We start from the raw sequence: 16,183 nt of genomic DNA, 5'->3' as shown, positions 1-16,183 counted from the left end.
CTTTCACCTTCCTGACTGCAATTCAACTGTCATAGCCCATACCACCACAGCTACTTTAGCTACATTAGCTCACTCGTGTAATGTCACGTCCTGTTAGTACCAGGCAGAGGAAAATAACCCCAACATAACATGATGTGATTCTACATGGTCCTGCTGAATGTAATGCAAGCTGTCAGAGAATTGCGGTGCTACGCTTTAACGGGAAGAAGGAAGATCTACTTGTGAATGTAGTTAGTGAGAAGCACGCCTTAAATATTTCATAAGTTTATCCTTCAATAGTCTCCAAGAAACTAGACTCTGCATTGTCTATGTGAAACTTTTCATGGTCTTCGTTTTTCCCATCTTCCATATTTCTCTTTGACCAAACCAAACACTTTTTTCCTGCTTTCACCCACATTCATCATCTTCTCACAAGGAATTCCAGTCCCTAGCATCAAGGTCCAGAGTATGAAATGTTCAAATGAGACACTTCCTTAAAGTCTCCCATGAAGCACACTAAACAACCATCCCTCACAAAGAAGGTTTGTAAGATACAGCCTCAGCCACTGGCTGCTCTTCACAAGACAACACCTATTTCACCTGCAGCAAGCTACATATCAGGAAATTAAAAGGAAACAACCTGAGGAGCACTTCCTCTCTCCACAGGGTTACTTTTACTCCAATGAGACCTCATTTGGAGTAAGGTGCTACACAACAAGGGAAACGGACAAGTGTCCCGCGTTCAGCTGTAAAAGTTATTTTTCTCCTTCTCAGTAGCTGGTGCAGTGCTGTGTTTTCGACGTTAGCTTGAGAACAATGCTGATAACACACCGATGTTTTTAGTTGTTGCTAAGTAATGCTTACTTCGATCAGTACTCCAACCACAGTGAAAGACTGCAGCCACTCCAACCACAGTGACAGACACTGCAGCTGCACCAAAGGACCAATATGTGCCAATATTGGTTGCCCCTACAAGCAAGTGGAAAAGCAAACAAAAGCCACAAAGAACAACCCGTGCAGTGAAGAAAGATGAAGACCCAATGCGCACACTACAGGGGACAGCATCTGAACAAGAGTTATTACTACAGGAATCAGAGGAAGAGGTAACTTCTCAAGCCCAAACCTCGACCAAGCTGTGGAATATACAAAAAGATTTCAGCTGTCTTCCAGGGGAGTGCATCGTCACCTGGTTGCTCTGATGCTGGGGCAATAGGGCTGACTGTCACGAACTAGAAGGTAGGGAAGCCGAGCAGCTTGAAAAGAAGACCTGCTGTCATCATCAGCAGCAGAGAATAGAGTAACGGAAAAACCAGCAGCAGCAGAACTGTCCACAGGTCACTATTGACTGACCCTGACTTCCCTCCGATCATCACCCCAACAAAGAAGGAACTTAGATGAAACCAGACGAGCTCAGCAGAGACCAGATGAGTTCAACAGTGTTGTCAGCAGGCAACAACCCAACACTACACACCATCTCTCCTGCCCTAAGAGACCGTTACAAGAGACGGAGCCTGACATCATGGACTGAATGAATTCAGCAAATTTTATAGGGATGGCCCATGGACTAAGAAATGATATCTCTTTGTGTGTGTATATATATATACATGAGATAAAAGTGACGGTATATTGAAAAATATGGGATCTGAGCATGATGTGAATGGTATGGAATAAGGGGTGGATACTGTCCTGGGTTCAGCTGTAACAAGCACAAGCTGGTGCACTTTGTCCATCCACTTCATGGATGGACAAGGAGATCAGCGAGATGAAGCTGCCTGTCAACGCCAGGGCCCGCATCATGGCAGAGGAATTCCTCAAGAATGTGAGGCTCTGGAACAGGAGAAGGCAGATCCCTCATGTTGGGATTTTGGGAGCGGGGCGTGGGGCTCCAAGCCAGCATGCCCTTTGTGCCCAGAGCCCCCAGTCCCATCTGTGGGGACAGTGATGCCATTGTGCCCAAGCTCCTCTTGGGGACAAGGGCAGGAGGATGTCCCGGGGTGCCTGTGCCCCCTTTGCTGGGGAAGGGCTGGGTTTGGGATGCCCAGAGCACGCTGGGGGGGGGGGCAGCAGCCATTGGGGACTTAGTCCCAGGGCGATGGGGCACACGGGGGCTCTCAGCCGCCCCTCTCCTCTTGCCCGCAGCTCCCCGGGGCCCGCGGAAGGCCTGGGCGGGGGCACGGAACGCGCCAGGCCGTTGTGCGCCCGGGCTCCTCGTGGGGCGGCACAGCAACCGCTAACAGAGAGGGCGGTCCCGACGGTGCGGGCAGGACCTGCGCTGGGAGGAGCGGGGAGGGGTGGCCGAAAATGGAGGGATAAATGGGGTTGTACGGGGCTGGAGGGCACCAAAGGAATTGGGGGGAGCGTCGGCATGTGGGGCACGAAAGGGTTTGAGGGTTGGGGACTTTCTCGAAGCGAAAGGGTGTGGGAAAGAGGGCTGGGAGGTTGGGGGGCAACACACATGACACTGGGGGGCTGGTGTTTGTCCCGCTTCGAGGCAGTGGGGCCAGTGCGGTGGCGGGGCTGGTGCAGGGGTTGGGGGGGGTCCATGCGCTGGACCCCACCTCGATCCCCAAAAGGAGAGGGGATGCACTTGTGCCAGGGGGATGCAAAGTCACACGCAGCTTCCCTCGCCCTCAGGCTTTTGCTGGAAGGAGTCAATCTCTCTTTGGCACACAGAAGCCCCCGGCTTGTCTGGGGGGGGACGACTGCCAGACTAGAAGACGTTCCTGCTATTGTTGAGGAATTTCAACAACAGTTCGAGTAGGGCCTTCGGGCCCCGTGAAACACCCCTGGGGGGCGTAGAGGAGCCGGGACTCCGGCATGAAGCTCTCTGGCTTGGCGCATGCTGTGCTGAGCAGCTCCAGCTCAAGCAGGGAGCCGCAAAAAGGTGGGTGCCTCCACCCCTTGTCCTGCTGTCCCTGCCATGGGGCTGGGGACACAGGGCCAGTGGCTCAGCCTGGCTTGTCCTTGGCAGCTCCTGACAGCGCCAAACAGCAGCAGTCAGTCAACATGGAGCTGCTGAAGAAAGCCAGAGAGCATGTGGAGGAGGCTGTCAAAGGTGGGGCCCAATTACACACATACCCCCCACAACATTCCATGAACATGTGTCTATTGCATTTATGGCTGACCACTCGTGTCCCTCCCCAGGAGAAGAAGATCTTCTCAATACAGGGCCCCTACCCTGTGATCTGCAAGCTGCTGCGGGCACGAGGCTGGGTGGAGAAGAAATTCTCCAACACTATCAGGGTGGGCACCCGTGGAGGGCAGCAGAAGGACACCAAAAAGCTGCTGGAGGAGGAAGAGGAGGAGGAGGAGGAGGACGGTGGTGGTGCTGAGAAGCAGTGGGAGGCAGCGTTCCACCCAGAGCCAGGGTCAGCATCCTGTTCAGCTCAGCCCTTGGTGGAGATCCCAGAGCTTCTTGAGAAGGAGGAGGAAGAGCAGAAGAAGGTCCAGTGGTATGCTGAGGACCCCGAAGGCATCCACAACGTGATGGTTAGTGGAGAGGGCCAGGGCTGGACTCCACAAAGCACAGCCTGGGCTGGGCAGTGAGAGTGAGATGAGGACTCCACAGCTCACTCTGGTCCCTTCTGTTCCTCCCTCAGTCCTCCATGGTGCGAGACCAGATGCCGACTTTCATCTGGACGAGCCGGTGCAATGCTATAGACTATCGGCAGCTGCAGGAGGACCAGGTGGTGAATCACTTTGCTGGCATTGGAGGCTTCACCACCAAGGTGAGAGCCTGGAGACACCGGGGACGCGGTGCTGGGGATGAACAGGGGTGGCGGTGGGTCCAGCACCGACTGCCACTCTTGTCCTTCTACATAGGAGGGGCTGTGTGCCAACCTCCAAAACCTGCCCTGGTTCCACCAAGCGGATCCCACCACATTCTTCCCACGGTGCTACCGCCTGGGGGCTGAGGACGAGCGACAAGCCTTCATCGGTAAGCTGGGGCTATTGACCTTCTGCCCCCCTGCCACATCTCAGGTCCCCCTGCGTCCTGGGCAGGATGGGGTGAGGACAACTTGAATCCTTTGCAGGGGATTTCCGCCTGACGGCAGCTCGCAGCCTGATCAAACTGGCTGCAGAGAAGGCTGAGGACATGCCAGGGGTGGCGGAGCAACCTGGCAAGGGGGCAGGTGAGTGTGTGCAGATGGGCCTGGTGGGGGTGGGGAGGAGCTCAGGCTCAGGGCCATGGCTGTGGGGTGAGCCTCTGCTCGGGGCTGTGGCTTGGGACCCCGATGCACCCAAAGCCATGCATCCCATGGGTTGCCAGCAGCCATGCCCCTCAGCCCATGCCACTTGCAGCAGGTCCAGCACCAACATCGCCCCCCGAGCTGCTGGAGGCCGCACTGCAGATATGCAGGGTGCAGCTAGACAGGCTGGAGCACCGCGACATTGACCGAGCCTCCCCGATGCTCCGTGTCACTGACGCCGACTGGGACTGCTTCCTGCAGGAGTACTACCGCGTGGTGCAGTACGTGCAGGGTGCAATGGGTTGGGGGGGGCACACAGCATGGCAGTGCTGGTGCTAAGCCCCCCGTGTCACCACCCTACAGCGAGAAGGCCAGGCTGGCACCCAGCGTCCTGCAGCGGGATCAGTGCAGGGCCCTGCTGCAGAAGCTGCAGGCACGGCTGCCCCAGCTCGGCATGGAGGGTGTCCGTAATCTGTGGATAATCAAGCCTGGAGCCAAGTCCCGCGGTAGAGGTGAAGCCAAGGGGAAAAGGGGGTTTGGGCACAGGCTTCCTGGCGAGGAGGGATCTCACCGGCACCGTGTGTCCCCCCTCGCAGGCATCACCTGCTCAGCAAGGCTGGAGGAGGTGCTGGAGCTGGCAGAGAAATGCACGGCACCCTCAGTGCAGCCGGGACAATGGGTGGCGCAAAAATACGTGGAGCGGCCGCTGCTCATCTTGGGCACCAAATGTGACCTGCGACAATGGCTCCTAGTGACCAACTGGAACCCGCTCACTATCTGGTTCTACCGGGACAGCTACGTGCGCTTCTGCTCCCGGCCCTTCTCTCTGCATCGCCTGCACCCGTGAGTGCCCCCCACCCCGGCGCCGCACAGCCGGCACCCCAGCACCCCTCTGACCTGTCCTTGCTCTCCCCACACCAGCTCCCGGCACCTCTGCAATGTGTCCATCCAGAAGCAGTGGAGGATGGCTAGGGGCCAGCATCCCCAAACTGCCCCGCGACCTGATCTGGTCCAGCCAGCAGTTCCGGCTCTATCTGCAGGAAGCGGGGCATGCGGACGCCTGGGAGAAGGTGATCGTCCCTGGCATGAAGGAGGCGGTGGTGGCTGCTCTGTGCAGCGCCCAGGAGCTGGTGGGGGCCCGCAAGGGCAGCTTTGAGCTTTACGGAGCAGACTTCATGTTTGGGGAGGATTGCAAGCCCTGGCTGCTGGAAATCAACGCCAGTCCCACCATGGCACCCTGCTCGGCGGTGACCCGACGGCTCTGCGCTGCCGTCCAGCGCGACACATTGCGCGTGGTCCTGGACCAGAGGGAGAACTCCCGCTGCTCCATCGGTGCCTTCGACCTCATATACAAAGAGGTGGGTTTGGGGGGGCTCTGGGATGGGCACCCCGAGCACCCACTCCCCACCCGAACATGAGCAGCTTGCACCCAGGCAGCCAAGAAGGCCAATGGCAACCTAGCCTATATCAGCACCAGTGTGACAGCAGGGTCAGGGCAGCGATTGTCCCCCTCCACTGGGCCCTGGTGAGGCTGCACTTCAAATCCTGTGTTCAGTTCTGGGCCCCTCACTGCCAGAGAGACATGGAGGTGCGGGAGTGGGGCCAGAGAAGGGCAACAGAGCTGGTGAAGGGCCTAGAGCACAAGTGCAATAGGGAACGGCTGAGGGATCTGGGGGGTTTAGTCTAGAAAAGGCTCAAGGGGACCTTATCACTCTCTACAACTGCCTGAAGGGAGGATGGAGCCAGGAGGAGGCTGGTCTCTGCTCGCGAGGAACAAGCAACAGAACAAGAGGAAACAGCCTCAAGCTGCACCAGGGGAGGTTTAGGCTGGAGATTAGGAACACTTACTTCCCCCAAAGGGGTGGATCAAGCATTGGAACAGGCTGCTCAGGGAAGAAAGGGGTCACTGTCCATGGAGGGGTTCAAAACCCACATAGACAAGGCCCTCAGGGACATGGGTTAGTGGTGGCCTTGGCAGTGCTGGGGAACAGTTGGACGTGATGATCTTAAGCTCTTTTCCAACCCAGTTGATTCCCTGTTTCCCTGCAGGCAGTCGTGCCCGTGCCTCCCTGCCTGGGGCTGAAGCTGGTGGTGGAAGGCTACTCGCTAATGAAGCCCCAGCTTCAAGAGCAACAACCCCAGGCCAAACTCCCCAACATCTCGCCTCTTGTCCGCCCGGTGATGCCCAAGACACCTGTGGTGCCCAAGTCACCTGTGGTGCCGCCTATGGACACCAAGCCTCCTATAGTCACCAAGCCACCTATAGAGCCCAAGCCTCCTGCGGTGCCTAAGCTTCCAGTGGTCTCCAGACCACTTACAGACACCAAGCTTCCTGTGATGCCCAGGCCCCCTGTGGTGCCCAAGCCACTTAGGGACACCAAACATCCTATGGTCACCAAGCCCCCTGTAGAGCCCAAACCTCCTGTGGTGCCCAGGCCTCCAGTGGTCTCCAGGCCACTTATAGTCGCCAAGCCTCCTCTGGTCACCAACCCCCCTATAGAGCCCAGGCCTCCAGTGGTGCCCAGGCCACCTGTGATGTCCAAGTGGGGCAGAACCACTCAGCTCCCACAGGCTGGAGGAGCAGCACAGGTCGAGCCAGCTCCCCCAGGACAATCGCGCTTCTCCTCCTCCGGCTCTGTCCCCCAGGCACCACCACAGCCAAACCTCCTGTTCCGGTGGGCCCAGATCTCTCTGCCCCAGCTTGAGGCCAGTACCCTGGCCAGGGCACCCGCTCCACCGGCCACAGGCCCACCAACAACCCTGCCTGCACACCCTGGGCAGCAGAGCCATGCTGCAGGCAGGGGACACGCAGCAGCGTCCGGGGGCAGGAGGAAGAGCTGCAACGATAAGGCATGAAGGAGGGGACAGCGTCCTGCCCACCCTAAGTGGGGCAACATGGCAGCAACCACTTCCGCCTTACGTCAACCAGAAACTGTCACTCCACAGGAGCACCCATCACACCCGCCATGGGGGCTATTGTCCTGGGTTCAGGTGTAGCAGTCATTTCTCTTTCCTAATAGCTGGTGCACTGCTGTGGTTTTGACTTTAGCCTGAGAAGAACACTGATAACACACCAATGTTTTTAGTTCTTGCTAAGTAATGCTTACTCCGATCAAGGACGTTCTCAGTCACATGCTTTGCCAGGGAGGAGGGGAAGCCAGGAGGCAGGAGAGACAGGACACTGAACTCAAACATTCATTCAGCCAATTAACTCAATTAGATGCTGTTGCCTGCTATATAACACTTTTACAGCCCATCAGCTAGATGCCCATCTCCACCACTCTGGGCTTTTGGAAAGAAGATATGTGCTGTCATGATCATCAGCAGAGAATAAAGTCATGGAAAAGCCAGTAGCAGCAGCAGCAGAACTGTCCTCAGGTCACCAGCAACTGATCCTGACTTCCCTCCGGTCACCACCCCAACAAAGAGCGAACTTTGACTAAACAAGACAAGCCCAGTAGTGATGAGTTTAGTGGTGCTGTCAGCAGGCAACAATTCAAGACTACACACTGTCTCTCCTGTTAAAGGGGAGGAAGCCTGACATTACGGACTAAATGAATTCAGCAACTTTTATAGGGATGGCCCATGGACTAAGAAATGATATCTCTTTGAATGTGTGTATATATATACACATGAGACAAAAGTGATGGTATATTGGCAAATGTGGGACCTGAGCATGACATGAATGGTATGGAATAAGGGGTGGATACTGTCCTGGGTTCAGCAGTAGCAGTCATTTTTCTCCTTCTTAGTAGGTGGCGCACTGCTGTGTTTTCAACTTCAGTCAGGGAACGGTACTGATAACACACCGGTGTTTTTAGTTCTTGCAAAGTAATGGTTACTCCGATCGAGGAATTTCTCAGCCTCATGCTCTGACAGGGAGGAGGAGAAGATGGGAGTAAGCAGAGACAGGACACCTGGCCCAGACTGGCCAAAGGGGTATTCTATATCACAGCACGTCATGCCCAGTAGAGAAACCAGGGGGAGTTACCCAGAACGCCCACATCACTGCTCGGGTCAGGCTGGGTATTAGTCAGCGAGTGGTGAGCAATTGTATTCTCTCCCCTTGTTATTACCCTTATAGTTATTATTGGTGGTAGCAGTAGTAGGTTTGTGTTATACCTTAGTTACTGGGCTGCTCTTATCTCAACCCGTGGGAGTTAGATTCTTTCAATTCTCCTCCCCATCCCTCCAGGAGCAGGGGGAGGAAGAAGGCGGGGAGTGAGCGAGCGGCTGCCTGGTTCTGAGTTACCAGGTGGGCTTAAACCACAACAGTTCTTTGTGGCACCCAGCATGGGGCATGAAGGGTTGAGATAATGACAGATCTGACCAGAGTGTGTCTAATCTTACTTGTGATAAGCATTCATTGTTTCAGGTTAACAGTCTCTCATCACAATATTGATTTATTTGCTCTCAGAAAGTGAGAAGCAATCGGCCTTGTTTACTGGTGGGTCCTGCCATGTTGTGGGAAAGCGTCAGAGATGGAAGGCAGCTACCTGGAGTCAACTGTGACAAGTTGCAGAAACTGCTGAAGGAGAGGGTGAACCGAGTCAGTTTGCAGAGGTGAAAGCCATCCAGCTGGCCTTGGACACTGCTGAATGAGAAAAGTGGACAGTACTTTGTCTCTGTACTGACTCATGGGTGGTGGCAAATGCCCTGTGGGGGTGGTTGCAGCAATGGAAGCAGAGCAACTGGCAACACAGAGGTAAACCCATCTGGGCTGCTGCACTGGGGCAAGAGATCACTGCCCGGGGACAGAACCTGGCAGTGAAGATACACCATGTAGATGCTCCTGTACCCAAGAGTCGGGCCACTGAGGAGCACCAGAACAACCAGGAAGTGGATAAAGCTGCTAAGATGGAAGTGGCTCAGATGGACTTAGATCGGCAACATAAAGGTGAATTATTTTTAGCCAGGTGGACCCATGACACCTCAGGCCATCAAGGCAGAGATGCAACATATAGATGGGCTCGTGATCGAGGGGTGGACTTAACAATGAACACTATTGCTCAGGTTATTCACAAATGTGAAACCTGTGCTGCAATTAAGCAAGCCAAGCGGTTAAAGCCTCTCTGGTATGGAAGATGACAGCTGAAGTACAAATACAGGGAGGCCTGGCAGATTGACTATATCACACTCCCACTGACCCACCAAGGCAAGTGCCATGTGCTTACCATGGTGGAAGCAACCACCGGATGGCTGGAAACATACGCTGTGCCCCACGCCACTGCCCGGAACACTATCCTGGGCCTTGAGAAACAAGTCTTGCACCCCAGAGAGAATCGAGTCAGAAAATGGGACTCATTTGTAGAACAACCTTATAGACACTTGAGCCAAAGAGCATGGCATTGAGTGGGCATATCACATCCCCTATCACGCACCAGCCTCTGGGAAAATCGAACGGTACAATGGGCTGTTAAACACTACACTGAGGGCAATGAGTGGTGGGACTTTCAAACACTGGGACACACATTTACCAACAGCCACCTGGTTGGTCAACACGAGGGGATCTGCCAAGGGGGCTGGCCCAGCCCAATCAGAACTTCCACGTACTGTAGAGGGGGATAAAGTTCCTGTGGTGCACAAAAAGAATTTGCTGGGGAAGACAGTCTGGGTTATTCTTGCTTCAGGTAAAGGCAAACCCACTCATGGGATTGCTTGTGTTCAGGGACCCAGATATACTTGGTGGGTAATGCGGGAAGATGGGGAATTCCGACATATACCTCAAGGGGATTTAATTTTGGGGGAAATCAGCCAATGAACTCAATTAGATGCTGTTGCCTGCTATATAAGACTTTTATAGCCCATCAGCTAGATGCCCATCTCCACCACTCTGGGCTTTGAAAAGAAGATATGTGCTGTCATGATCATCAGCAGAGAACAAAGTCATGGAAAAGCCAGTAGCAGCAGCAGAACTGTCCTCAGGTCACCAGCAACTGACCCTGACTTCCCTCCGATCGCCACCTCAACAAAGAGTGAACTTTGAAGAAACCAGACGAGCTCAGCAGTGATGAGTTTAGTGGTGCTGTCAGCAGGCAACAACCCATCACTACACACCGTCTCTCCTGCCCTGAATGACTGCTACAAGAGATGGAGCCTGGCACCATGGACAGGATGAATTCAGCAACTTTTATAGGGATGGTCCATGGACTAAGAAATGATAGCTCTCCCTTTGTTTGTGCGTGTGGGTGTATGTATATGTATGTGTGTATATATATATATATGAGACAAAAGCAATAGTATATTGGAAAATGTGGGACCTGAGCATGACATGAATGGTATGGAATAAGGGGTGGATACTGTCCTGGGTTCAGCAGTAGCAGTCATTTTTCTCCTTCTTAGTAGGTGGCACACTGCTGCGTTTTCAACTTCAGTCAGAGAACAGTGCTGATAACACACCGGTGTTTTTAGTTCTTGCTAAAAAATGTTTACTCCGACCGAGGACTTTCTCAGCTTCATGCTCTGCCAGGGAGGAGGGACATGGGAAGCCAGGAGGAAATAGGGACAGGATACCTGGCCCAAACTAGCCAAGGTGTACGCCATAGCACAGCACGTCACGCCCAGTAGAGAATCTGGGTGGAGTTACCCAGAAGGCCCAGACTGCTGCTCAGGTCAAGGTGGGTATCAGTCACAGGGTGGTGAGCAATTGTATTCTCTCCCCTTGTTATTTCCCTTATCGTTATTATTGGTGGTAGCAGTAGTAGGTTTGTGTTATACCTTAGTTACTGGGCTGCTCTTATCTCAACCCGTGGGAGTTACATTCTTTCAATTCTCCTCCCCATCCCTCCAGGAGCAGGGGGAGGAAGCAGGCGGGGAATGAGCGAGCGGCTGCGTGGTTCTGAGTTACCAGGCGGGCTTAAACCACGACAGCTCTTGGTGGCACCCAGCGCGGGGCATGAAGGGTTGAGATAACGACAGATCTGACCAGAGTGTGCCTAATCTTATTTGTGAAAATCATTCATTGTTTCAGGTTAACAGTCTCTCATCACAATGTTGATTTATTTGCTCTCAGAAAGGGAGAAGCAATAGGCCTTGTTTACTGGTGGGTCCTGCCTTGTTTTTGGAAAGCATCAGAGATGGAAGGCAGCTGCATGGAGTCAACTGCGACAAGTTGCAGAAACTGCTGAAGGAGAGGGTGAACCGAGTCAGTTTGCAGAGGTGAAAGCCATCCAGCTGGCCTTGGACACTGCTGAACGAGAAAAGTGGACAGTACTTTGTCTCTGTACTGACTCATGGGTGGTGGCAAATGCCCTGTGGGGGTGGTTGCAGCAATGGAAGCAGAGCAACTGGCAACACAGAGGTAAACCCATCTGGGCTGCTGCACTGGGGCAAGAGATCGCTGCCCGGGTGCAGAACCTGGTGGTGAAGGTACGCCACATAGATGCTCATGTACCCAAGAGTCAGGCCACTGAGGAGCACCAGAACAACCAGGAAGCGGATAAAGCTGCTAAGATGGAAGAGGCTCAGATGGACTTAGATCGGCAACATAATGGTGAATTGCTTTTAGCCCGGTGGGCCCATGACACCTCAGGCCATCAAGGCAGAGATGCAACATATAGATGGGCTCGTGATCAAGGGGTGGACTTAACAATGAAGACGATTGCCCAGGTTATTCATGAATGTGAAACCTGTGCTGCAATTAAGCAAGCCAAACTATTAAAACCTCTCTGGTATGGAGGACGATGGCTGAAGTACAAGTATGGGGAGGCCTGGCAGATTGACTATATCACACTCCCACCGAACCGCCAAGGCAATTGCTATGTGCTTACCATGGTGGAAGCAACCACCGGATGGCTGGAAACATACGCTGTGCCCCACGCCACTGCCCAGAACACTATCCTGGGCCTTGAGATACAAGTCTTGTGGTGAGACAGCACCCCAGAGAAAATCATAGAATAGTAAGGGTTGGAAAGGACCTTAAGATCATCTAGTTCCAACCCCCCTGCCACAGGCAGGGACACCTTGCCCTAAACCACGTGGTCCAAGCCTCGACCAACCTGGTTTTGAACACTGCCAGGGATGGAGCATCCCCAACCTCCCTGGGCAACCAATTCCAGTGCTTCACCACCCTCACTGAAAAGAACTTCTTCCTTATATCTAATCTAAACTTCCCCTGTTTAAGTTTGAACCCATTACCCCTTGTCCTACCACTACAGTCCCTAAGGAAGAGTCCTTCCCCAGCATCCTTACAGACCCCCTTCAGATACTGGAAGGCTGCTATGAGGTCTCCACGCAGCCTTCTCTTCTCCAGGCTGAACAGCCCCAACTCTCTCAGACTGTCTTCATATGGGAGGTGCTCCAGCCCTCTTATCATCCTCGTGGCCCTCCTCACAACTCGCTCCAACAGCTCCATGTCCTTTTTATGTTGAGGACACCAGAACTGTACGCAGTACTCCAAGTGAGGTCTCACAAGAGCAGAGGGGCAGGATCACCTCCTTTGACCTGCTGGTCACGCTTCTTTTGATGCAGCCCAGGATACGGTTGGCTTTCTGGGCTGCAAGCGCACACTGCCGGCTCATGTTAAGCTTCTTGTCAACCAACACCCCCAAGTCCTCTGCAGGGCTGCTCTGAATCTCTTCTCCGCCCAACCTGTAGCAGTGCCTGGGATTGCCCCAACCCAGGAATAGGACCTTACACTTGGCTTGGTTAAACTTCTAAGGTTGGCATCGGCCCACCTCACAAGCGTGACAAGGTCCCTCTGGATGGCATCCCTTCCCTCCAGCGTATCAACTGAACCACACAGCTTGGTGTCGTCGGCAAACTTGCTGAGGGCGCACTCAATCCCACTGTCCATGTCGCCGACAAAGATGTTGAACAGGACCGGTCCCAACACCGATCCCTGAGGGACACCACTCGTTACAGGTTTCCAACTGGACATCGAGCCATTTACCACAACTCTTTGCGTGCGGCCATCGAGCCAGTTTTTTATCCACCGAGTGGTCCATCTATCAAATTGATGTCTCTCCAATTTAGAGACAAGGATGTCATGGGGGACAGTGTCGAATGCTTTGCACAAGTCCAGGTAGAGGACGTCAACTGCTCTGCCCCTGTCCATCAGTTCCGTGGCTCCATCATAGAAGGCCACCAAATTGGTCAGGCAGGATTTCCCCTTAGTGAAGCCATGTTGGCTGTCACCAACCACCTCATTGTTTTTCATGTGCCTTAGCATGTTTTCCAGGAGAAACTGTTCCAAGATTTTGCCAGGCACAGAGGTGAGACTGACTGGTCTGTAGTTCCCTGGGTCTTCCATCTTCCCCTTCTTGAAAATGGGGGTTATATTACCCTTCTTCCAGTCATCGGGAACTTCACCTGACTGCCAGGATTTTTCGAATATGATGGACAGTGGTTTAGCAACTTCATTCGGCAGCTCCTTCAGGACCCGTGGATGGATTTCATCAGGTCCCATGGACTTGTGCACGTTCAGGTTCTTAAGATGGTCTCGAACCTGATCCTCTCCTACAGTGGGCCTAAGGTCTTCATTTTCACAGTCCCTGCATTTCCTTTCCAAGACTTTCGTGGTGTGGTCAGAGCATTTGCTGGTGAAGATGAAGGCAAAGAAGTCATTAAGAACCTCAGCCTTCTCCAAATCCATGGCAGCCAGTTCTCCTGATAGCTTCCGGAGAGGGCCCACATTGTCCCTAGTCTGTCTTTTATTTGCAACGTATCTATAGAATCCTTTCCTGTTATCTTTTACATCCCTTGCCAAACTTAATTCTAGCTGGGCCTTAGCTTTCCTAACCCGGTCCCTAGCTTCCCGGGCAATGCTCCTATATTCTTCCCAGGCCGCCTGTCCTCGCTTCCACCTTCTATAAGCTTCTTTTTTCCCCTCTAAGTTTCCTCAGCAGCTCCTTGTCCATCCATGGAGGTCTCCTGGCCCTCCTGCTGCACTTTCTTCTAGTCGGGATGCAACACTCTTGAGCACGTAGCAGGTGATCCTTGAATACCGACCAGCAGTCTTGGGCCCCCCTGCCCTCTAGGATTGTATCCCATGAAACCTTACTAAGGAGGTTCCTGAAGAGGCCAAAGTCTGCTTTCTTGAAGTCCAGGGCAGTGAGCTTGCTGCACGCTCTTCTCACTGTCCTGAGGATCTCAAACTCAACCATCTCGTGATCACTAGAGCCAAGGCTGCCCTGAAGCATCACATTTCCAACCAGTCCCTCCCTGTTGGTGAGCACAAGGTCCAGCATGGCACCTCTCCTCATCGGCTCCTCTATTGCTTGAAAGAGGAAGTTGTCTTCCACACAATCAAGGAACCTCCTGGATTGCTTGTGCCGGGCCGTACCGTCCCTCCAACATATGTCAGGATGGTTGAAGTCCCCCATGAGGACAAGGGCCTGCGAGCGTGAGGCTGCTCCTATCTGTCTGTAGAGCGCTTCATCCACAGAGTCCTCTCGATCAGGCGGCCCGTAACAGATCCCCACCGTAATGTCTCCCATTGCTGTTTTCCCTTTGATCCTGACCCACAAACACTCTGTTACCTCATCACCCGTCCCCAGACAGAGTTCCATACACTCTAGCCTATCACTGACATAGATAGCAACGCCCCCTCCCCGTCTGCCTGGCCTGTCTTTTCTAAACAGCCTGTAACCTTCCATTCCGACACTCCAGTCACAGGAGCCATCCCACCATGTTTCTGTGATACCAATGACATCATATTCCCGTAGCCTTGCACACATCTCTAATTCCTCTTGCTTGTTCCCCGTACTACAGGCGTTCGTATAGAGGCACCTTAGCCGAGCTCCAAATGAAGCCGACTCAATGGCTGGGGCAGCTGGAACATCTCTACATCGCTCCAAGCACTTATTACAGGTGCTGGCAACTGACCAGGAGTGTTGAGATGGATCAATGCTCCCCTCCCCCAACACATCTACTTTAAAGCTTTCTTGACCAGCCTGGCAAGCCTCCTACCAAAACAGCTCTTCCCCTTCTTTGTCAGACCAGCTCCACCAGCCTCCAGTAGATCTGGCCTCCCAAATGGAGCCCCATGTTCTAAATAGCCAAACCCCTGACTATGGCACCCCCATTCTAACCATTTATCAACCTGCCAAACATGCCTAGCTTTTTTAAGGTCCTCCCCTTTGTCCTGGAGAATCGATGAAAAAACTATCTGAGCTCCAGAGCCCCTAACCACCTCTCCCAAGGCTCTGTAGTCCTTCTTAATGTTCTCCAGGCTACTGCTATCTATATCTCTAGCACCCACATGGACCACTAGAAGGGGGTAATAGTCAGCAGGACTTACTAGAGCAGGCAGCCTCTCAGCAACATCCCTGATCCGAGCCCCCGGCAGGCAACACGCCTCCCTCGAGACTGGATCAGGCCGGCAAATGAGTGCCTCTGCGCCTTTCAAAGTAGAGTCCCCTACTACTATGACCCTCCGCTTCTTCCTGGAGGCACCAGTAGTGATCCTCTCTACTGGTGCATCAGCAGGATGCTCATTAGGTGTGGTGGGTGCTTTCTCATTAGCCCCCTGCAGAACCGTGAAGCGGTTCTGGGTGGGGACATCAAATTTAGGAGGAAGCCCCTTGTTGTTAATTGTCCTCTTCCTCCTTTTTTTGTTAGTTTTTCTCGTGACTAATTCCTAGCTTCCTGGGTTGCTGCCCTCCTTCTTTCCTATGTGAGCAATGCTGGACATTTGCAGCCCCTGCACAGTTTGGGCCTGGAGCAAGCAGCCCAGCTTCCTCTCCGCTTCCCTCACATCTTTTAGCTCTCCAACAGCCTCCCGCAGCTCAGCCACTTGCTCCAGGAGGACCTCCACCAGGGCGCGCCGAGTGCAGCCCTGTCCATTGCGCACCCTCGCCTCAAGAGCCCGGTCGAGGCACTTTCTACACTCCGAGGTCTGCGCCGCAGCCTCCCCTCTCATCGGCTCTGTCTGGGTGCCTACGCCGGCCACCGCCGGGGCAGAGCTCCCAGAGCGGGCCCTGGTCCTGAGGCAAGTGCTCACCATCCCGCCCGCCCTGCCTGTGCCAACAGCCGCGCAAACTGCCGTGCCACGCCCTGACTGACGTGCCCCACCC

The 16,183-nt window shown here is 53.8% G+C and overlaps 1 protein-coding gene across 1 annotated transcript; it reads left to right on the top strand.

Moving 5' to 3' along the window:
• The first annotated feature begins 1,720 nt into the window (after positions 1 to 1,720).
• On the top strand, positions 1,721 to 7,025 carry LOC115616050 (tubulin monoglycylase TTLL3-like). Its single transcript, XM_030504864.1, is given in 12 exon segments — positions 1,721 to 1,798; positions 2,119 to 2,233; positions 2,951 to 3,468; positions 3,579 to 3,707; positions 3,802 to 3,916; positions 4,014 to 4,112; positions 4,282 to 4,450; positions 4,533 to 4,681; positions 4,766 to 5,012; positions 5,091 to 5,151; positions 5,153 to 5,527; positions 6,219 to 7,025. Coding segments are annotated over 12 exon segments (2,862 nt in total).
• The last annotated feature ends 9,158 nt before the right edge of the window (positions 7,026 to 16,183 follow it).

The sequence above is a fragment of the Strigops habroptila genome, chromosome 12 (assembly GCF_004027225.2).
Source record: "Strigops habroptila isolate Jane chromosome 12, bStrHab1.2.pri, whole genome shotgun sequence".
Classification (NCBI taxonomy): domain Eukaryota; kingdom Metazoa; phylum Chordata; class Aves; order Psittaciformes; family Psittacidae; genus Strigops; species Strigops habroptila.
The sequence above is the reverse complement of the archived record's forward strand: the minus strand, read 5'-3'. Positions and strand labels throughout refer to the sequence as shown.